Genomic DNA, 20,836 nt, shown 5'->3' on the forward strand with positions numbered 1-20,836 from the left:
AAGTACCAAGGAGGAGTCCAGTGGTTCCTTTCCACCGCGTGAGGCGGAGGGGTAGGGAGAACAGGCCTGTCTATCGAGGGGCCAAAGGCCATGCTTAGGCGCGACAGGGGCGGGTACAGGGCCCACGCTACAGCTAGAGATCGAGAACCATCTTGATCCCCGTACGCCCTGGCGCATAGTAGTCCGGGATCTCGTCACGCTCCTTGAAGCCATTGCGGACGTATAGGGATCTAGCAGGAGAGCGGGCTTTGTCAACCCATAGCTGAATCTGCTGACACCCCTCGCTCTGTAGACGAGCTCGAATATAGTTCATGAGCCGCATCCCGACACCCTGGCGGCGATAGGCTTCACCAACACAAACTTTGTGCAGCAGGGCAATTCCCTTCTGGCGGACGTAGACGGCATAGGCCAGCAAGGTTGGGCGGACATCACCCGGAGCCGATGGTGCACGGGTCACATACAGGACCTTCGTGTTGGGCTTCTTGCGCCAGAGTTCCTCACCGAAACTGAATGCCTCGTTAGCGGGGAAGGTCTTTTTCTCGACGCGCGAAATCTGGGCAAGAATCTCCAGGGCCTGGTCTTTCTTCAAGGAATGGATGTCTGAGATGGTCAGACTGGGAGTCAGATCCGCTGGCGGCATTCCGGAGAGCCCCTCCAGGATCTACATTCACGATCGTTTGGAGGATGGGGAGTTGACAGGGGAGGTTCCACAATTCTCCCGGATCATGAAGGATAATTCAATAGAGAGTTCTCTTCTGATTCAGTAGATGCCCAATATCGCGTGAGGGTTCAATGGCTCTCAAATCAATCCATTATTTGCCCGAGTTGCAAAGAAAGTAACTGGAAGGGTTTTTAGTAGAGGGAAAACCAATCACAGATACTCCTTCTCTCCCGTCTGGGTATAGTGCAAAAATACACTAGTCATCGCATTACCAAACTGACAATACAACGTTACATCTGGGTATTTGAGTAATATTGAGTTGGAAGATAGGAATACCTTCAACTATCTACACTCCAGTCTACTACCATCTGTGTTTTCATTTCTATCTATAGCTTATACTCTACACACACAAATACACTTTCCAGCATTCTATCTAGCGTTTCATCCTCTGTTCTTCTCTCTCACCTCTCTCTAACCATTCAAACAAAGACTTGACTCTCCCTCCCCGAAAATGCCCTCCCAAGCCGACGACAAACGCCAGGCCGCCCGCGAAGTTATTGACATTCTTCACGAGATTTCCACCCTTCTTGTACGTGACAACCCCCTCCTCCCCCGAGCTTCCTTTCATTCTTGTACCTGGCTTTTCTTTCTTTTGTTCTTCTATTATTTTTGTATTTTCACAAGCTTTTGCTTTCATCTACTGCGACCATCTTCATCTTACCTACCACCAACATGCCATACAGGATTAGACCTCCTGGGATCTAGTCGTGTCTGGTCTAGTCTGGTTCTCTGGTGTCATATCATCTGACAAGACACATGCACACTTGGTCAACTAACTGACTGGGCTGATTGACTAACTATATTCAACCCCTCTAGAACACTAATTTAGACCGCACGGAGCTGTCGCTTTGTGTGTCCTTGATTGAGAATGGGGTCAATCCGGATGCTCTCGCTGTAAGTTCTTGCCCATCTATCATGTGCTATGCCTTTACTTTGTTCCGGGAGGTTCTGGAAGCTGACGCTGTCTATCAGGCGGTCATTAAGGATCTAAGAAAAGAAGCTGGTGCGTCGCGCGGGTTCGCGACTGAGCAGCAGCAGGGTTTGCCGGAGTGAATTCTTTTTGGGGGTTGAGGTTGTGTGTTTAGTGCTCTAGGTATCTATGGCGTTTTCTGCTTTCTTTTCGTTTGGTTTTCCTTGTGATACCCGTTTTTCCTTATTAGATTGGAATATGATGGATTCTGCAATCTACTACTAATGGTGGTATTATTCACCGTATTCATGAAATCCTCGTTGGGGATTGAACGGTTTCTGGGACTTCCCACTAGTGCAGTCTTTGGTATCATTAACGTCGGCCATAGGGCCATTATCAGGGTAATGGTATGAAGAATACATGTAGCAGACAGGTGCTAGGGATGAAACGGCATGTGTCGGGGAGAAGGCAAAAAGGAAACTCTCATAATTACTAATCGATTACTGAACAAGTCCTACGACTTGCCAGCATTCTCGGCCTTGCTGCTGTCTTTCGACGCTTCGCTGGCCGGCCCAGCCTCAGCTGTGCTCTGCTCCTTAGTCTTGGCTTCCTTTTCTTTCTCATCGTCACTGTCCCCAAGACTGAACGGGTCATGTTCCCCGACCGGCGAAGGGTCAACAGTCGACAGAGGTTGCCACTTGCTCGACTTGCCTGTCGCGGGAGACGTACGTCTGACGGGCTCAGAGGCATCGTAGAGGTTGTCAATCTCGGTAGGTGGTCCCTCCTGGAAGGAGACCTTGCGTCGATCAGGGGAAGATGAAGAGGTTTTGAAAAGATCGGGATTGGCGAGAGGGCGCGGGGGGCGCGGAGGAGGAGCTGCGAACGGAGGTTAGCATTGGCTAGCGAATTTGATGCATGATCAGGGTCTGATCGGGGTAACCGTACCTTCCGCATCTCTCAGTTCAAGTGAGGAAAAGTCGTCGTTCAGGATGCGATGATCGGCATCGTAGCGTTCGCGATCGCCGCTCCGACGACCTAGGTCCCCGCTCCGTCTAGGTCTACCATAGTTCTCATCGGGCTGGCCTTGACCAGAAGGTCCGGCCTCAGGTGTTTCGCCATCGAGGCGTTTCTTCAGATTCTGGACCCACGAGTTGACCTTCGTCTGGGTATCCAAGAATCCTTTGCGAAGGTTCTCACGGATCACAGGGAGATCATCTATACAGGCCATCGTTTAGCAACCAAGATGACGTAGAAAAGATCCATATCACTGACCATCGAAAAAGCTGTATTCTTTTTCCTCCGATCCATCGCTTCCTCTTCGTGGCCGCTGCTGTGGGTACTCGTTGTCCCAACGGGGTTGGCGCGCAGGACGGTTGTAGTGCTCGGCCAGCTGACGGGCATACATCTCATCTGCTTCTAGCTGCCTCTGCGCAGCAGTTGGGCGTGGTGGCTTCGGGGGCGGCGCATCTTGTTCGGCAGCACTGGGATCCGTCATGCCTAGAGGGACTTGTTAGTGACCGCGCATAGCAGTGCTTTCCGTCGCAGTTCACACGTACTAAGCAAAGCATGGAATGACCGTTCCACATCCCAGTTACTGGCCACCAACACTGCTTTGATCACCGATGCCTCGATAGAGGGGAATGCTTCCTTGAGGGTATTCTCGGCCTCTTGCCGGGGGCTCAATGGGCGGGGTGGCTTAGGCGGGGCAGCTTCCGCAGCGCCCTGCTGAGCAGGGGCTGTTGACGGTGCTGCAGTGACACCGGTTTCCTGAGGTTCATCATCAAAATCTAGAGGGCGCGCGGTAGTCGGCGACTCGGGTTTGGGACTGAGTGGTCCAGTGGAGAGTTTATTGGGGGTCTGGCTGCTAGTGAGTGGCCGGCATGAGGTATAAGGAGCGGATATAGAGGACAACCTACAGTCTTGTCTTCTTCCGACATCGTGAGAGCAACTTAGGCAGCGTTGGAATCGCAAACTTGCTATCTAGAAGGTGGAGAAGAATGCCAAGGTTTCGCAGGCCTTGAGGGTATTTATGCGACCAGGAAATTTGCCCAACAGGCAGAAAGCAAGCTGGGGATGATGCGATTGGAGCTTCGGAGCCTCTCAGCCCCCTTCGCACTTCCGATGCCCGCGGAGTGACGTTGCGCCACGTGATAGTCCCGTGCTTAGGTAAGCACTGCTGCAGGTGCTCCAACAATATCTACTTCGTCAAGTAGAATCTGGATACAATTCTGGCGGTGCAAGGCTTGCCCAGCCGACCCGGAAATTGCTATAACAATATGTTTCGCTGGGGTCTTCCAATGTACTCATAGCTTGCCTCTAGTTGGAACACTGGTGCTGCAAATCACCTCCTAGTTCCATTCTCACTTAAGGCCCAATCGCAATGGCTTCCGAGCTGGATCTGTCCACCAGCTTTATCCCGGCTCTATACAAGCCGGCCGCATTGCTTCCAATCGCAAGACACAAGCAGAGTTTATTGTACCTGGTTGAGACGTATCCGGTGACCATCGTTGTTGGACAAACAGGAAGTGGGAAAACGACCCAACTACCCCAGTATCTCGACCAAGCAGGGTGGTGTGCAGATGGAAAGGCTATAGCAGTGACACAGGTATGCCTTTCCCTTCTGACTGACTCGGATGCAAGAAGAAAAGCTAATATCGCCCAGCCACGTCGGGTGGCTGCTACCACAGTGGCAGCTAGGGTAGCTGAGGAAATGCGCTGCAAGCTCGGCGAAGACGTGGGCTACTCGATTCGTTTTGAGGACTTGACCTCGGCTTCCACCAGGATAAAGTTCCTTACAGATGGAATGTTGCTTAGGGAGGCACTCGTAGATCCTCTGCTGTCACGGTACTCTGTTATCATGGTGGATGAAGCTCATGAGCGATCCCTCAGTACCGATATCCTCCTAGGTATCCTGAAAAAGATCATGAAACGACGGCCGGAGCTTAGGATTGTGGTCAGTAGCGCAACCTTGCAAGCAGAAGATTTTCTGCGATTCTTCGCTGGCGAGGAATTTGACAGCAGTCCGGAATCCGGTGAAATTGGTGGCAAGGTGGGAAGGATCATCAGTTTGGAAGGTCGCATGTATCCGGTGGACATGCTCTTTCTCGAGAACCCTGCAGAGGATTATGTCGAGCGCGCAGTCAAAACCGTGTTCGACATCCATCTTCAAGAGGCGGAAGGCGATATTCTGGTGTTTTTGACTGGCCGGGAGGAGATTGACACTACGGTGCAGATGATTGCCGAACGTGCCGCAACACTGCATCCCAAGGCACAGAGTATACTTCCGTTACCACTTTACTCTGGTCTCACAACAGATCAGCAAATGTACGTGTTTGAACCGACACCAGAGAACACCCGCAAAGTCATCGTGTCGACCAACATCGCCGAAGCATCTGTTACTATTAACGGGATTGTGTATGTCATCGACTGCGGCTTCGCCAAATTAAGAGCTTATAACCCCCAGACTGGCATAGAAACACTGACCGCAGTGCCCATATCAAAAGCAGCGGCTGTTCAGCGTGCTGGCCGAGCTGGGCGTACCAAACCCGGGAAGTGCTTCCGCCTCTACACGCAGCAGGCCTATGAGCAACTTCCAGAGGCCACCGTTCCGGAGATTCAGCGGTCAAACCTAGCGCCTGTAATCATGCAGCTCAAGGCTTTGGGTATCGACAACATCGTCCGATTCGACTTTTTGACCTCCCCTCCTACAGAGCTTGTTATTCGCGCATTCGAGCTGCTGTACTCTCTCGGGGCAGTTGACGACTATGCCAAACTCACAAAGCCTCATGGGATGCGGATGGCAGAGCTGGCAGTCGATCCTATGATGGCAAAGGTGCTGCTATCAGCGCCATCTTTTAACTGTCTAAGCGAGATCCTCTCTATTGCCGCCATGGTGAGTCTTCAAGGGACCGTATGGGTCCAGCACGAAGGCGACAGAAAGTCATCGGAGAGCCACCGCAGAAAGTTCGCAGTCGAAGAGGGTGATCATTTAACGTATCTTAACGTGTATCAAGCGTTCATCACCAAAGGAAAGAAGGACTCCAAGTGGTGTCGTGACAATCTTCTAAACTTTCGGTCTTTGCAACGGGCTGTGAGCATTCGCGCCCAGTTGAAGCGATATCTGGAGCGCTTTGGAATCCAAGTCGATGAGACTCTCTCTGCAAGGTCTCGGCAAGAAGACCCAAGTAAGCTTGCGGAACAGATTCGTAGGTGCCTTACTACGGGCTATTTCGCACACGCTGCGAAGATGCAGCCCGATGGCACCTTTAAGACGGTGAGCGGAGGCCTGACTCTCCATGCTCACCCGAGTTCATTGATGTTTGTATGTTGGCAATCTAGGATTTGTAGTATCTTTGCGATCATGTGCTAATTGGACTGTATAGAATCGGAAAGCCGACTGGGTCATCTTCCATGAGATCTTACAGACCGGCGAGAAGACCTTCATCCGTGATGTGACTAAAATCGAGAAGAATTACCTCCTCGAATATGCCCCAAACTATTACCAGGTTTATTAGGCTATAGGAGATAGAGAGTATCTTGATGGGATACATTTGATGGCGAATCCACTAGCGTTTCTTATTGACGACATGCACTGCCTGTACTATACCCGCCAGCGTTGACCTCTATAGAATCATAGAGATTCAGATTCTTTCTTTCTGCTTTAGTCGTAAATTTATTATATAACAGTAAACTTTGCTATTCCAGCAGACCACAAGCAGTAACAAACAATTACAGATGTAGAGGGTACAGGGGGTGGTGAATGAGAGGAGTCCTCGGCTGCCTGGATCAAGATGTGCATCATTTCACAGCTGCCAGACGGGCCTTTCGCCGAAGAACAACAACGCTGGCTCATCTTTCTCTCTTTCGACTGGAAAGTCAACCATCCTTCCAACCTCGGACATACTGCAGCCCACAAATTTGCAATCCTCCATAAATCAGATACTTGATTGAATTTGGATCAGCTTTTTCTAGATCCCCAAGTTGATCATGTCAGGTCATCACCATCATCACGATCATGGCGGCCATTGCCACGGAGAAGATGGCCATGATCACTCCAACGACATCACCCCTGCCATCCAATCCCTCCTCTACTCCCAAATCCAATTTGATGCGATCACTACATTGAACGGTAGGCAACCCGCGAGGGAACCCCTTCTGCATGTGGTGCTGTACCTGCTAACTGGGGTCCTACCTGCAGAGGCCAGTCCCAAGTCTGGCGCCGCGATTGTGAAAAAGACATGGTCTGAAAGACTGAACGATGAACCGGAGCTGGAAAGCGACGCGGATGAACAGTTGCTGATGTATATTCCGTATGTTATCCTTCCCATTTTCCGTTGTGGTTTTCGATCGGATTTGCTGTTTGTGATATGGTTTTTACCCCGCCAAATGCCCCTCATCTCAAGTTCCATGTCATGGATTCAATATGCACCATACTATTGCACGACAACCGCACTGATTATCCACTAACCAACCATTTAACTTCTAGATTCACCGGCCAAGTCAAAGTCCACTCCCTCCTCATCTACACTGCCCCCTCCCCATCCGCCCCGAAGACCCTAAAGCTATTCAAGAACCGCGACGACCTAGACTTCGGAACAGCCTCGGACCTAAAGCCCACGCAGACAGTCGAAATACCCCAACCTGTGCCGGGTGCAGATGTTTTCGAGTTGCCGCTGAACCGGGCACATTGGAACGCGACTACTTCCATCACTCTCTTCTTCGAGGATAATTGGAGCGATGGGGAAGAAGACGTCACCAAGGTCGGGTATATTGGTTTCAAGGGACAGTTCATGGCATTGAATAGGGAGCCGATCAGTTTCTTGTATGAGGCGGCTGCGAACCCAGGTGATCATGTTGCTATTCAGGGTGTCAATGGAGTGGGGAGCAGGATTCTGTGAGCGGAGGTGATAAGGGATAGGATTTCAGTGTTTGTTCGAACATGGATGGTCAAATGCTGGCCTGGGATGTACGAGGTCTGTGAGAGACTGAAATGGATGATCAGAAACTACGGGTACTGCCTTGGGTATTGAGCTGGGCTCTATCAAGATAATGCACGCCAATTCATGTTTCAACGATCTAGTTGCTAGCATTCAAATAGCGAAACATATCTAACAATGCTATACTATACTTGAAAGTCCTGAAACCACCAACGCCGGCAATGCTAAAGTCATATAAAGAGATCATATGGACGGCAGTCTCAAGCAGGAATCGCGGTCCGCTCCTCGAAATGGGCCTCTTCTTCCACCGCATGCTCGTCCTCCTTGACTCCCCCCACATGCTCTGGGAGTGTAGAGCTGGGCGCATTTGGCAGGACAACCGGACCCTGCGTATCCCGCTGCAAAGCCTCGAGTTCCTCTTCGACCTCATCCTCATCCTGAGTGGACAAGCGTCCAGCAAGCATCTCGCTGATTTCCTGTACAAACCACCACCGACTCGTCAGCATCCAGTCCAAAATACCCTTCTCAGATAACCATTGACAATAAGCTCGTACCTCTTGATAGGCTCTCGCTTCCTCCGTCTCGCCCATCAGTTTCTCCACCCCCTCAAGACCACCCATCTCCTTGTTAATGGTCTGCAGAACCTTGGTCCCTTGCTGCAAGCCGAACAGAACATCCTTCTGAACCAGTGCAAACTCAATCTGACCCGTAAGCTGTTCGAGCTGCTCGAGTTGTTTATCGGTCTTATCGAGCAGCGACTCCTGGTACTTCTTGCGACGCAGGGCAAGCAGGGCGCGCTTGCGGTCATCCCGGGCGAGACATTGTTTCGCAATTTCAGTTTCGCGGTCTGTCAAGACAGTAATCCGCTTCTGATACTGGTGAAGTTTGTCTCGCTGGTTCTTGAGGTCGAGGATTGCCCTGAGCGTTACGAGCGTTAGTTTATCGGTCGGAGACGGGGGGATGGGGCTCGTGACCCGTGCCAAACGGCGCTGATGGAGACAGCAACAAGACGAAACACATTGGAATGATATGGATAGGCTCACCGGTCCTGAGCAGAGATCTTGTGGGTGCTATTTGTATTTCCCATTGTCAGCGCATGTTGCTTTGTTTCCGAGGATGCTTGAGGGGAAGCAGTCAGAAACCGGCGAAGATGGATGATAGATAGTGTGTGCAGTGAGTGAGTCCACCGCAGATGACGTCCGTTATCGTCCTATTACCACATCGGGACTAGTGTAATACTCTCGGAAATCTGCCGGTGTTTTCAGGTGAATTTGGGGCTCTCCGCCGGTGCATCAATTCTCCGGGTCTCTAAAATTGTGGGAATTCATCGCCAGCGGGGATCTTTATCACCCCCGATTATCGCATTTATAGCCCCGGCTTTGATTCAAGATGCGTCATGGTGGCAGGCCGACGCTGAGGCAGGGCCTCGACAAGGATGTAAGTGCTGCGACTCGTCCCTCGGCTTATATCAATGCGATCATCGCTAACTCGCTATCCACAGATCTACCAGGTCGTGCGCAAAATCATCGACGACAATGCAGAGAATGCTCAATTCCGTCTGTCGGTGTCTAGCATTTACGATACCATCAAGCGGTCCAATTCCAGCCTGAACAGGAAGCCGAAGCGTATTCTCGAAGACAGCATCGAGCGCGTGGTGGAAGTGCTGAAAGCCGACGTCCTCGGAGAAGATGAGAACGACTCCATAGACGGCGACTTTGAGGGGCTGGAGGAGCCACCGGCACCGGTATGCGACATCGCGCGCCGCTTCATGGGATAACTGTCTTCAGAAGCAGCTTCAAACCTGGCTAGCAATTGGGAGGTAGCTGACGGGAGCAGGAATCCAACAGCCTCAACAAGAGCCTGGTTGGTATGTGGAATACAACCAACACCTCGAAGCCCTCGAAACAGAGCGAATCCAACACTGCCGAGTCAACAGCACCACCTACTACCTCTACGAAGAAACGGCACCATGGTGGTGATTCGCAGTCCTCCAAGCGCCGCAAGGCCGAGGCCGCAGTCGACCGTTCTCCTCCCACACATGTCAGTCTGGCCGATCTGGGTGGATTGGACGATGTGGTGCAGGAGCTAGGGGATCTCGTCATCCTGCCCATGACGCGCCCGCAAGTCTACATGTCCTCCAATGTCCAGCCTCCTCGCGGTGTTCTGCTACATGGTCCGCCAGGTTGCGGTAAAACCATGATCGCAAACGCATTCGCCGCCGAATTGGGCGTCCCCTTCATCTCCATATCCGCCCCATCCGTCATCTCCGGCATGTCAGGAGAGTCCGAGAAGGCTCTCCGAGAATACTTCGAAGAAGCCAAGCGCATCGCGCCCTGCTTAATATTCATCGACGAAATCGACGCCATCACCCCCAAGCGTGAAAGCGCCCAACGAGAAATGGAGAAGCGCATCGTCGCTCAACTCCTCACCTGCATGGACGATCTGGCTCTCGAAAAGACCGACGGAAAGCCCGTTATCGTCCTGGCAGCCACTAACCGTCCCGACAGCTTGGACGCTGCTCTGCGTCGCGGAGGCCGTTTCGACAAGGAAATCAACATGACCGTCCCCTCGGAGCCCGTCCGCGAGCAGATCCTGCGCGCCCTAACCCGCAAGATGCGTCTCGCTGACGACCTCGACTTCAAAACCCTCGCCAAGCGCACCCCCGGATTTGTCGGCGCTGATCTGAACGACCTCGTCGCCACCGCCGGCGCTGCCGCCATCAAACGCTACCTGGAACTGCTCAAATCCAACAGCGGCGAGGAAATGGAAATGGAGATTGAAGGCGAAGCCGACATCATCAGCCCTAAAGTCAAAGAACTCCGCCGCCTCATCACCCACGCCAAAGAAACCCCCATCGGCGACGAAACCCAAACCGTCCTCGTCTCCAACGCCGACTTCTTCACAGCCCTCCCTAAGATCCAGCCCTCCTCCAAGCGCGAAGGCTTCGCCACCATTCCCGATACTACCTGGGCCGACATCGGCGCCCTCGGAGGCATCCGCGACGAACTGTCCACCGCCATCGTCGAACCCATCAAGAACCCCGAAATTTACGCCAATGTCGGCATCACCGCGCCCACCGGCGTCCTTCTCTGGGGTCCCCCCGGTTGCGGTAAAACACTCCTCGCCAAAGCCGTGGCCAACGAGTCCCGCGCCAACTTCATCAGCGTCAAGGGTCCTGAACTCCTCAACAAATTCGTCGGTGAATCCGAACGCGCCGTCCGCCAGGTCTTCGTCCGCGCCCGCTCCTCCGTCCCTTGCGTCATCTTCTTTGATGAACTCGACGCCCTCGTCCCCCGTCGTGACGATACCCTCTCTGAAGCCTCCGCCCGTGTCGTCAACACCCTTCTCACTGAACTCGACGGCCTCGGCAGCAGCCGTCAAGGTCTCTACGTCATCGCGGCCACTAACCGGCCCGATATCATCGACCCGGCTATGCTGCGCCCCGGTCGTCTGGAGACCCTTCTCTTCGTTAACTTGCCCAGTCCGCTCGAGCGTGTCGAGATCCTGCAGACCCTCGTCAGGAACTTGCCTATCGAGTTCAATGAGGATCTGCGCAGACTTGCCGAGGAGTGCGAGGGCTTCAGTGGTGCTGATTTGGGTAGTTTGCTTCGTCGCGCCGGTTACTCGGCTATTAAGAGACGTGATAGCATCAAGTTCGAGGACTTTGTCGCTGCCAAGGCGTTTATTCGGCCTAGTGTTACGGATTTGAAAAAGTATGAGAAGTTGAGGAGGGATTGGAGTGGTGGCGTGGTGTAATTAATAATGATTAGAGTGTTGGTTGGTGTGTGTGTATATACATCGATGTACTTTGGAATTTGTTTCGTTTACTATTTCTCTTCTGTGTGGTTCTGTCATTGTGTGCATATATAGAGTGTGGATGGGGTCAAAAAGTCATTTGAATCGTTTGGCTGCGAGGGTAGGATATAGGTGGATTGATTGACTGATGAATAATGATAGATCTTCTTTGATGGATGTTCAATTGACACGGCCACTGGTTACTTCACTACTCAGTACTAAAGTACTACTGGCATGAACTACGACAGCAAACAGCCCAATGAAGGAGTGAATGAACTTTTGGATATCAGAAACTCTAAATTTAGTTATGCACACACCAAAACGCCTCCCATGTAAAATTTAACAGGATACACACAAGGAAGACCAATTATAATTACATCCATAACCGGCAGGTTCCATCCGCACCGGCACTGACACACCAGGCTTCGCGCGGGTGCCAGTCAAGATCCATGACACCGAGCTCGCCGGTGATCTTGTGGCCCTTAAGAACCTTGAGGGGGACAATGCTGGCATTGCTGAGCATGTCACCCGTGACACTGCCGTGGAAGATCTGGAGCGAGCCGTCGTCACTGGCATCCGCGAACAGAGGGTAGCGGCCACTGGGGTGGAACTTGACGGCACGAATGGCCTTGCGGTGGTAACGGAGAGTCTTGTAGGGGCGCTGGGAGAGTTCGAGATCGTGCCACAGCAGACGGCGGTCGTAGGATCCGACAATGAGGTTGTCTCCTCCCGAAGCGGTGGAGGAGGTCGGGTGGATGTCGAAGGAGGAGATCCAGCGGGCACCGGGCTGAATGATCTTGACGAGCAGTTGGCGGGAGAGATCGTAAGCACGAACGGTGCGCTGGTTGGCGACGAAGAGGATGGGCTTCGAGGGGTGGAAGTGCGCGGTCTGGGGCGGGCCACCACCCTTGATGCGTCGGCTGAAGGGGTACTGGGTCAAGTGCTTGGAAAGAGTGTGGATGGCAATGGCCATGGATGCCGGGGTAGAAGAGCCCGGGCAGACGGTAACAAAGTAGTCACCGCGGCGATGCCACGAGATAGACTTGGCCACGTAGCGGAGGGGAATGACGGCGCACACGCCATTGTCGGCGAGAGCGGCCGAGGGACGCACCCACTGGGGAGGCGTGGTCTTCTTGCCTTCTTCCGAGGCCTTCGGGACAGGCTTCGAAGCGGCGTATCCCCAGCCGGCGTCGAGAAGATCCAAGCTGGCTTGCTCGAGTTCGGGGTCGAGGATCGGGGGCACGATGAGGTAGATATCGTCACCCGCGGCGGCAGCCAGGACCACAGCATCCTTGCTGGGCCTCCAGCGGACAACGTTGACAGGATCCTCTTCACCAACCTTGACGCTATACAGCTGGCGACCGGTGAGCAATTCCCAAACGCGGACGGTACCATCGTCACCACCAGTAGCGAGCCACACGCCCGTAGGATCGACGGCAAGGGAACGAACACGGCCCTTGTGACCCCGGAACACCGTAGCGCAGACAGACGGGAACGGCTTCAACTCTTCAGGGCTGGGCAGCTTGGGGAGCAGACTCTCCGGGTCGATGTTGAGCTTGCTGCGGCGAACTCTAGGAGCCAAGTAAAGATCCAAGCAACGCTCGAACTTCTCCTTGACAAACTCGCCGTAACCAGGGACCTTGCGGAGAGAGCCAAAGTCGGTAGGGAGATATTCCCGCTCCCGGTCTTCGGGGTCGGCCTCCTGCCAGGCCTTGCGCTCCTTGTTGTCGGGGAGATACTCCGGAGGCGGGTGGTAACTCTCCTCGTAGCCTGGCGGGGGGAGCTTGGGGGCAGGAACGTGCATGGGGTGATCCGGACGCTCGGCCTCGTCCGCCCACAGGTCATAATTGATAAGCTCGAGGTCCTCCTCCTTCTCTTCCGATGGGGGCTTGTAAGGCAGGATGCGACCTTCGCGGATGGCCTTCACAATCTTCATGACCCGCTTGGCTTCGTGCTTCGACGGAACGAAGCGACGCTTGGGTTCCGGAGCAGCACTAAGGGGCATGATTTCCTGCTTGTTACTGAACCATTCCATCAAAGGCTCGTACGGGTTGTAGCCCTCCTCGGGAATTTCGTTCATCTGCACCTTGCGCAGCAGCTCCAGCTCATCCTGGCTCAACTCCAGAGGCTTACCGGTCGAGGGATCAGTCAGACCGGTGAAGCCCTTGGGGATCTCAATGCTGTCAAGCAAAGCATCCAGAGCCTCACCAGTGGCAGGACGCATGATCTTCTTTCCATTGATGTCGTAGCCAATGTGGGGGTACTGGTCGTAGAAAGACAACGGAATGTTACCGATCGTGTTCGCATTCTCTTCGACGTCAGAGTAATCGGAGTTGTCGTCTGGGTTGATCTCGTCGTAGATGTAACGGTCGTTTCCATTGGCATCCTTTTCAATGCGGAAGTTGGGTTGCTCTTCCTCGCTGGAGCTCTCGTCGTCGTTCGTAGGTACTTCTAGGTCCGCAGCTGATGTGCCGGACTTCTTGAGAGGCGCCTCTCCGTCGGAGGGGATCTCATCGCTGTCCAACTCCTCCTCTTCATCGTCATCCTCATCGGAGCTGAAGTCGTCCACCAATTCAACTTCGGAATCCTCCTCGTCGCTCGATAGGTCGTTGGCATCGTCCGAAAGCGCACCATCAATGTCGCCGACGTTCAATTCGTCGCCAGAGAACACACCGGCCTCCTCCTCGACATCTTTGGTGACAGCCTTGCGCTTCTTGGAAACCTTTGCAGCACTCATGGCGACGAAGGAACACTCCGAGTGGGCGGAATCTTTTGCAGGGTCGAAGCACTGCTGGAAGGAATTCGAAGCTCGACTTTTTCGACTTTTTTTTTGCTGCCCTCGATTTGCGGAAAGGCATACCGCCCACGTGACATACCGCCTCTCTTATCGATCCCCTCGCTAGCCTCAGGCATGCAACTTTATCGATAACAAGCGATCATTGTTATGAAGTTCAAGATCGACCACCTAATATTCACTTTCTCTTCGTGGCTCGGTTGAAAGCCGGTCTTAATCCACGCTGGTTCTGCAGCATGATGCATCAGCAATTTTCTCTCGAATGCAGCCAACCACACCCCGTCTACTCAAGCAATGCTGCCATGAGTGACGCCGCAACAGGCGTGGCGCGGGGGAAAAGACATGCGGCCTGTGATGAGTGCAGTATGTCTGACTTCTTGTCAAGATGAAGTACAAATTGTCTGGTGCTAATCATGTTTCATCATTCTAGGAAGTCGCAAGCTGAAATGCTCAGGGGAAGCTACTGGCTGCACTCGCTGCATTAAACAAAGTCTCACTTGCCACTACTCTCTACAGAAACAGATGGGACGGCCCCCAAAGAAGCGAATGCGAGAAGATGAGGATCCATCACCACCTTTCGGCCTACCAGGGAATGAGCCATGGACCAGTGAATCGGATTTTGCTTCCCTTGGACCGTCGACCATAGAGTCAACCGAGACCGCCCCATCAGACTACACCGGGCAGATAAACTTCTTTACGGACGCAAATAGCAACATTGACGCTGGGCAATTCCTCCTCAACAAGCCGATAGATGCAGCGCCAACGACAGTCAGTCCATGGCCTGATTTCTCCAATGTCTCTTCATCAGCAGCCAATCTCTACACTCTCCCACCAGATCTATCCTTACTCCAGCAGTCCTCTACCGCCTCGTCTCCAAACTCAGAGGAATCTGACCGCCAATGCCCTTGTCTATCCTGCCTTTACCTCTGTCTCAGCCACCTGTCTTCTCTCGCCCCATTCCCCCTCTCCCACCACAACCTATGCTCCCTCTACATCGCATCCAGAACCGCCCGAGCCGTCATCCGCTGCGAGATCTGTCCCCTCCGCTTCACAACAGGCATGCAAAATGTCACCTTCACCGGCACCTTATTGACCGTCATCGCCGATACCTGGCTACGCATATCCAAAGTTAACGCCGTCGACTTCGGCCGACAATCGGCACCACCGGCTTACGCCGCAGCAATAGATGCCTCCCCCAACCCTGCAAAAGGCTGGGAGGACTGGCTACGGCAAACCGTGCGATACCGTGTAATAGGAGGGCCGTGTGATCCGGCCGGCATGCCCCCGGGTGCAGATGATGGACCTAGCCTGCTTAGCCTTATAGAGGAAATGGAGGAGCGGCAACGGCGTTGGCATCGTTCACACCCGCTGCCTGTCGAGGAACGTCATCTTCCTATACCGAAGACGGACGGGTCCAAGGAGGAGGAATCGTGCCATGAGCGGGATGCGCTGTGCATGCGCATCATTCAGAGCGCGCGCAATGTCATTCCAAAGTTTGGTTTCCAGCCAAGTGATTATCCGGATGATGCGGTTGCCAAGAAGACCGCTTGATCTGGGACTGCCGGCATCTTCGATATAGAGGCTTGTGTTGATGATAATGTGGCTATATGCGGGAAGCCGTGTCTATATTAATACCGGGGTTTGAATTAACGACACCTAAACTTACGATTTTACGCCAATTACTATATATACTCCGATCTACTTTGAGAGGGACTAGTCTTGGTGATATATTAGCAATGTAGATTGATCTAGCGGCACGGTATGTACAAATTTGCATATCACCGAGTCCATAGGGTAATTCTTAATTTTGTAAAATTCTGGTATGATATCAAGAATATAACATTGGATGGGTGGTGACGACCATGCATGCGCCCGAAGAATGACTCCCAGAATGGATGATACAGTTACAATGTCATTAGAAGAAGCAAGTAAGAATGTCAATGTGGCTTAGAAATGAAGAGCCATTACTCTTCATCATCATCATCCACAATGTAGCGGTTCTTCTTCCGGGTTGGAGGAGTGCCTCTCTCAGGAGCCTCAGGGGAGGCTCGTTTCTGTCGGGGTCTGGCGGGCGGAAGGTCTTCCTCCTCGCCCTCGGCGTCCTCGTCTTCATCCTCCAGGACATCCTCTTCGTCGTCATCGTCGACGATTTCCGGTTCTTCGTCACTGCCCACCAGGAAACCATCGTCTTCGTCATATTCGTCCTCGCGAGTGCGTCCGCGACGGTCGTATTCTTCTTCGTCGTCGGTGTAGATCTCGCCCCGACGATTTGGCCTGCGAGGCTTCTTCGCGCGAGGCCGGGTCGTCAGGAGACCGTCGTCATCTTCCAAGCCACCCACTGTGAGACCAGCACCTCCGGTGCGCTGGGTGAATCCGTGACGACGGCCACGGTCCATCTCGCGGTCCTGAAGCTGCTGGCGGCGGCGAGCAGCCTTCAGCTTCTCACGCTCAGCCATTTCTGCCTGCCGCTTGGCAAGTTCGGGGTCCTCCTTGACTTCGATAACCGGCGCCGATCCGTCCAGCGTCTTCTTGCCTCCCCGGGCTGCTGCTGCTAGCGACTCCTGGAGACGCTGCACGGCATCGTCGGTTTCCACAGTTGTCGGGTAAACCGTGAGTCCATGGGTGAGGTGGGAAGTCAGCCGGAAGACAGAAGAGGCTTCTGCGGCTGCTCCCAGATAAACGTGGGAATCTAACTTGGTGTCATATTCGCCGGACTTGCTGAGAGGCGCCAGTGGCTTAGTTGAGATACGGTACTGCTCCTTTGGCGCGGACGCCAGCTGCAATGTCATGGAACCATCCTCCCAGCGGATGATACGAGCATTCGATTGCAGGAGCGACTCGTCCTGCGGGTCATGGCGCCAGCAGAGCGACGTGGCGGCTGTCGTAAATGGAGGTGGAACATAGGTCTCTGGGTTAAACTCTTCCGTTTCAACGGACAGGAAAGGGGGGACTGGCATTGTGTAGACCTAGGGTTGGCAATGGTGAGCTTGGCAACATGCAGAAGATGGATGCTTGTGAAACATACCTCGCCGTTTGAAGTCACAGGCTCCGGCGCCCGGCTCAAGCTCATGTCCATGATATTCACCGTTTCCTCATAGTCTGCGCCTCCTTCATAGTCCATGGGCTCTCCAACCCGATCATTGCGATCCACGTCATCTCCCGAATCGAGTTCTTCGTCGTCTAGCGTCCGCTGGGGTCGCCTGTATGACAGTCAATGCATGTCTTCTCACTAACCGGGACAATTTATCATACTCATTATCATCGCCAAACCCCCCATCAGAAGCGTCCGAACCAAACAGATCCGCATCATCGTAGCCGTTCGCGTTGCCCGCATCCGAGCCCGCGGGACTCTGGCTTCGCGCCGGAGCTTCACTGTGTTCACTTGCAGACGGACTGCCTGGTTGACCGGCACCTGCACTGCGCCCCGGACGGCGAACAACGTCCTCGTCTGAAGAAGACATTATGGGTGGTCAAGTGGAGCTCCGACAGGTGTGCGGCCAATGCTGAAGATGAAATGCGTTGGTGCTAGGGACGGCTGGAGAGTTCGGAGAAATTGTTTCTTGATAAGGCTTTGTAAAAAAGAAGACTGACTGGAGGGTAGAAAAAGACTAACACCAGGGCCAAAGTGGTATCAATGGGGCTGGGCGACGCTGGGAGCTGCGCAGTAGCAGTTAATTATTACTAGTTCACACTCATAAACTATGAGTTAGTGAAAGTAACAGAGTCCCTCGGCGAAGATAATAATCCCTTCCGGGTCCAGGAGGGACTAGCGCAGCGGGCAGGTGGACGGGCCAGACCGAATCAGTCGAATTCCAGATCGGGACAACCCCAAACTCATTCATTCATTCATTCATTCCTCCTCACTTCCTCCTCAACTTTCTCTCTGTTAACTCCGTTGTGGATTGATTTCCCCTCCCCCCTCCCTCTCTTCAATCCCCTCGGGTCTCTCACTGAACTATTCTGAATTGCCTGATCGCCAGATTAGTCAGTGTTCCCGCACACGTGTGTTCCGTTCATCATGGCGACCTTCTTCCAGAGTGTGTATGTGCCTTCCCCTCCTCTTCCCCTAAATCATGCATCCCGTCCCTGTTGGACCCTTCACTCGCATGCGCTCTCTCTGGGTGGACAGTGCTGCATCATGCCTGGGCGCACCAAGGAATGATGCCCCCTGAATTCAGTGGCCACGTCCACCAGTCTGTGTCCTTTGTTTCAGCGCTGCGGCTTCATCTCCTGACGCTCTCTCCTTTTCCCTTCTGCCCCCCACATCTCCGTTTGGACACCAGCCAGAACTAACTTGCGACTTGTTCCCCCTTCCCAGCCGCCAAGGGTTTGGCAGAGGCAATAACAACAAGAACAACAACAACAATAACAACAACAATCCCGCAAAGATGAACAATGGAAGTCCGGCTCCGTCGCCGGCGTCTCAGATGCCTCCCGCCGGCCATGTGCCCAACTCGCCGTCCCTCACCTCGAGTCTCTCCGTGGACACCTCCGCCACCTACGACCCCGATGCCCCCAAGTACTTCTTCCAGGAGAAATACGCACCCCTCAATGTAAAGGGCAACTTCTTGACCTTGTGTGCCTGTCCCAAGAACGTGGAGCTGGGTGAATGGCTGGCCCATCAGAGTAAGCGGACTTGCTGCCTCCTCCGCTCGGAGAACCCCCCGCGCTGATCGCTTACTCCACACAGTCGTTGAACAATATCGCTTGCTCCATGGCATGCTCCAGGTTATCCAGGAGGTCAATAGCCTTACAGGACTGCCGATCTGTAACGAGAACACCTGCCCCACCATGTCGGCTGGTCGGTAAGTTGCTTTTTCTCCCGCGCTTAGAATTCGGAAATCGGTCTAACATGGACATTGCCGGATAGCTTGACCTACACCTGGCTGGTTGACGGTCGTGCCGCCAAGATCTCGGCCCCCAAGTTCATCAACCGTGTTGAGAAATGGATTGTCAGCAAGATTCACGACCCGGTCATGTTCCCCACGGAAAAGGTTACCGGTGTACCAGACACCTTTGCAGTCAATGAAGCGGGCGGGCCCAGCGCTACTTCCGGGGAGGAGTGGATCGGCAAGTCCAGCGGCTTCCCGCAGACGTTCTACAAGGACTGCCAGGGCATCATGAAGCAGATGTTCCGATGCTACGCCCACTTGTACCACGCGCACTGGCTGAACCCCTTCTGGCACATCAACAAGCATGACATTCTCAACATGTGCTTTGTCCACTTTGTCACGGTGGCCAAATACTACAAGCTCGTGTCTGACAAGGAAATGGAGCCTATGCAACCCCTTATCGACCTGTTCATCAAGCAGCAGCGGATCCCTCCGGAGGCGCTGGCAGGTGGCCACTGGGGCCAGCAAGCCTCTAGCTGAGCTAGGGCGCAGCAGAATTCCCATTCTTCCTTCCTCAAGCAAGAAAGTGGTCCGACCTGGCGTTGGAACCCTTTGATCGGATTAGACGAACCGACTTGATCCTATGATCGCGGTTTCATGGTGTCTTGACTTTTGCAGGACGCCGCGTGGATTACGTGACACAGTGTTGGCGTTAAGCATTTAGCATGCGGTGTGAAATATGTTCTTCCTGTGATTTCCTGCATATCCAGTCGTGGGACCCCCCACCGACTACGCGATTCTTGTAGCCTAGATTAACCTTGCGCATCCTGGCTGGACGAGAGCATTTTGAGATTATTTACCTGGAACTAGCCTGACGTGGAGATGACACTGATCAGCCAAATTGAGATTATGAACAATTAGCATGAAGATAACGTAGGGCCCTTCTTCCGGGAGGACTAGATAGTTCAACTAGCATGGAGACAATTAGCGGCGTGACGTCTCTCATGCTTTGACCGTATTCAGTAGAGAGGGCTGAACGGACAGCAGGGATTGAATAGCCTGCAAGTTGCAACATTGCGACACTCTTGGCAGTAGGTGAGGTAGTTGGTAGCTGCACATATAGAAGATCCCGTATGCGACAGATGGATATCTTGCAAATATTGCGTTGTACCTTTCCTTGTCTCGAATTCATCACCCAGACGGAGGTTCATCACTACAGATAGACTCCCTCCTGATCCTGATCGTGATCTTGATTCCGGTCCTCATTCCCCGCAGCGGGGTTCCGCACCTCCTCCGTCCCTTCCACTGTTCCATTCCCATTTCCATTGGCATTCGCTTCCCCATTTGCCTTCTCCTTCTCCGGATCGTCCAGCTCAATCCATTTCTGTCCCCGGTTCTCCACCTCTGTCTTCAGTAGCTCGATCCTCTCCAGCATCGACACCGCGACGTCCTCGTTCTCCTTGATATAGACCTCGAGTTCTTGCTTTTCGGCTTCCGTGTCGCATGACTCGTTGATAAATGTCCTTAATTCCTGGTTGGAGCGGTGGAGGTGTGCCATGGAGTTGCGGATCTCGGAGACTTTCGCGTAGAGCACAGGGAGGGGAAGCTCTTTGATGGCCTCGGCGAAGGCGGCGGGGCTGATGGGAAGGGATTCGGCGGACATGGTTGCTTGCTTGCGTTGAGGTTTGATGCGTATATGTAAGATGAGATGAGGGGCTTGATAGATAGATAGAGGTAATTGAAAGATAGATGAAGATGGTTCTATAGCAATCCAGTAGTCATTCTTCTGGGAAGTTCAGTTGAAGCTTATCGGAAAGGGAATGTGATGGTGTTATCTCCACGTGATGG

The 20,836-nt window shown here is 53.3% G+C and overlaps 12 protein-coding genes across 12 annotated transcripts; 6 read left to right on the plus strand and 6 right to left on the minus strand.

Annotated features, from left to right (window-relative positions):
• Positions 1 to 133: 133 nt before the first annotated feature.
• BDQ94DRAFT_173917 (GNAT family N-acetyltransferase) lies at positions 134 to 640 on the minus strand (the record flags this gene model as incomplete). Its single annotated transcript, XM_026772237.1, has 1 exon — positions 134 to 640. One exon carries the CDS (start codon positions 638 to 640, stop codon positions 134 to 136), a length of 507 nt encoding a protein of 168 aa, XP_026622419.1.
• Positions 641 to 1,172: 532 nt separating this feature from the next.
• BDQ94DRAFT_173918 (mitotic-spindle organizing protein 1) lies at positions 1,173 to 1,774 on the plus strand (the record flags this gene model as incomplete). The annotated part of the gene is made up of 3 exons (XM_026772238.1): positions 1,173 to 1,250; positions 1,538 to 1,615; positions 1,694 to 1,774. 3 exons carry the CDS (start codon positions 1,173 to 1,175, stop codon positions 1,772 to 1,774), a joined length of 237 nt encoding a protein of 78 aa, XP_026622420.1.
• Positions 1,775 to 1,911: 137 nt separating this feature from the next.
• On the minus strand, positions 1,912 to 3,704 carry BDQ94DRAFT_85560 (CUE domain-containing protein). The gene is made up of 5 exons (XM_026776694.1): positions 3,548 to 3,704; positions 3,188 to 3,488; positions 2,904 to 3,128; positions 2,577 to 2,846; positions 1,912 to 2,507 (listed from the first exon to the last, which is right to left on the minus strand). The coding sequence occupies exons 1-5, from the start codon at positions 3,566 to 3,568 to the stop codon at positions 2,146 to 2,148; spliced, it is 1,179 nt and encodes a 392-aa protein (XP_026622421.1). The 5' UTR covers positions 3,569 to 3,704; the 3' UTR covers positions 1,912 to 2,145.
• A 165-nt stretch (positions 3,705 to 3,869) lies between these two features.
• Positions 3,870 to 6,254, plus strand: BDQ94DRAFT_150690 (putative ATP dependent RNA helicase). Its single transcript, XM_026767627.1, has 3 exons — positions 3,870 to 4,236; positions 4,294 to 5,952; positions 6,014 to 6,254. Exons 1-3 carry the CDS (start codon positions 4,012 to 4,014, stop codon positions 6,143 to 6,145), a joined length of 2,016 nt encoding a protein of 671 aa, XP_026622422.1. The 5' UTR covers positions 3,870 to 4,011; the 3' UTR covers positions 6,146 to 6,254.
• A 67-nt stretch (positions 6,255 to 6,321) lies between these two features.
• BDQ94DRAFT_85596 (PITH domain-containing protein) lies at positions 6,322 to 7,678 on the plus strand. The gene is made up of 2 exons (XM_026776695.1): positions 6,322 to 6,940; positions 7,117 to 7,678. The coding sequence occupies exons 1-2, from the start codon at positions 6,618 to 6,620 to the stop codon at positions 7,526 to 7,528; spliced, it is 735 nt and encodes a 244-aa protein (XP_026622423.1). The 5' UTR covers positions 6,322 to 6,617; the 3' UTR covers positions 7,529 to 7,678.
• Positions 7,679 to 7,827: 149 nt separating this feature from the next.
• Positions 7,828 to 8,654, minus strand: BDQ94DRAFT_173922 (ESCRT-III subunit protein VPS20; the record flags this gene model as incomplete). Its single annotated transcript, XM_026772239.1, has 2 exons — positions 7,828 to 8,485; positions 8,611 to 8,654. The coding sequence occupies 2 exons, from the start codon at positions 8,652 to 8,654 to the stop codon at positions 7,828 to 7,830; spliced, it is 702 nt and encodes a 233-aa protein (XP_026622424.1).
• A 238-nt stretch (positions 8,655 to 8,892) lies between these two features.
• On the plus strand, positions 8,893 to 11,611 carry BDQ94DRAFT_182389 (putative AAA family ATPase/60S ribosome export protein Rix7). Its single transcript, XM_026774135.1, has 3 exons — positions 8,893 to 9,004; positions 9,069 to 9,311; positions 9,404 to 11,611. Exons 1-3 carry the CDS (start codon positions 8,957 to 8,959, stop codon positions 11,321 to 11,323), a joined length of 2,211 nt encoding a protein of 736 aa, XP_026622425.1. The 5' UTR covers positions 8,893 to 8,956; the 3' UTR covers positions 11,324 to 11,611.
• A 17-nt stretch (positions 11,612 to 11,628) lies between these two features.
• erb1 (ribosome biogenesis protein ERB1) lies at positions 11,629 to 14,151 on the minus strand. The gene has a single exon (XM_026767628.1). It carries the CDS (start codon positions 14,097 to 14,099, stop codon positions 11,736 to 11,738), a length of 2,364 nt encoding a protein of 787 aa, XP_026622426.1. The 5' UTR covers positions 14,100 to 14,151; the 3' UTR covers positions 11,629 to 11,735.
• Positions 14,152 to 14,327: 176 nt separating this feature from the next.
• BDQ94DRAFT_182393 (Zn(II)2Cys6 transcription factor rglT) lies at positions 14,328 to 15,733 on the plus strand. Its single transcript, XM_026774136.1, has 2 exons — positions 14,328 to 14,519; positions 14,587 to 15,733. The coding sequence occupies exons 1-2, from the start codon at positions 14,393 to 14,395 to the stop codon at positions 15,705 to 15,707; spliced, it is 1,248 nt and encodes a 415-aa protein (XP_026622427.1). The 5' UTR covers positions 14,328 to 14,392; the 3' UTR covers positions 15,708 to 15,733.
• A 293-nt stretch (positions 15,734 to 16,026) lies between these two features.
• Positions 16,027 to 17,818, minus strand: BDQ94DRAFT_85619 (Paf1-complex subunit LEO1). The gene is made up of 3 exons (XM_026776696.1): positions 17,409 to 17,818; positions 17,182 to 17,356; positions 16,027 to 17,122 (listed from the first exon to the last, which is right to left on the minus strand). The coding sequence occupies exons 1-3, from the start codon at positions 17,615 to 17,617 to the stop codon at positions 16,121 to 16,123; spliced, it is 1,386 nt and encodes a 461-aa protein (XP_026622428.1). The 5' UTR covers positions 17,618 to 17,818; the 3' UTR covers positions 16,027 to 16,120.
• A 692-nt stretch (positions 17,819 to 18,510) lies between these two features.
• BDQ94DRAFT_150703 (Mob1/phocein family protein) lies at positions 18,511 to 19,922 on the plus strand. Its single transcript, XM_026767629.1, has 3 exons — positions 18,511 to 18,782; positions 18,847 to 18,961; positions 19,027 to 19,922. Exons 1-3 carry the CDS (start codon positions 18,545 to 18,547, stop codon positions 19,526 to 19,528), a joined length of 855 nt encoding a protein of 284 aa, XP_026622429.1. The 5' UTR covers positions 18,511 to 18,544; the 3' UTR covers positions 19,529 to 19,922.
• BDQ94DRAFT_150704 (uncharacterized protein) lies at positions 19,923 to 20,769 on the minus strand. The gene has a single exon (XM_026767630.1). It carries the CDS (start codon positions 20,649 to 20,651, stop codon positions 20,202 to 20,204), a length of 450 nt encoding a protein of 149 aa, XP_026622430.1. The 5' UTR covers positions 20,652 to 20,769; the 3' UTR covers positions 19,923 to 20,201.
• Positions 20,770 to 20,836: the final 67 nt, after the last annotated feature.

The sequence above is a fragment of the Aspergillus welwitschiae genome (assembly GCF_003344945.1).
Source record: "Aspergillus welwitschiae strain CBS 139.54b unplaced genomic scaffold BDQ94scaffold_37, whole genome shotgun sequence".
Classification (NCBI taxonomy): Eukaryota; Fungi; Ascomycota; class Eurotiomycetes; order Eurotiales; family Aspergillaceae; genus Aspergillus; species Aspergillus welwitschiae.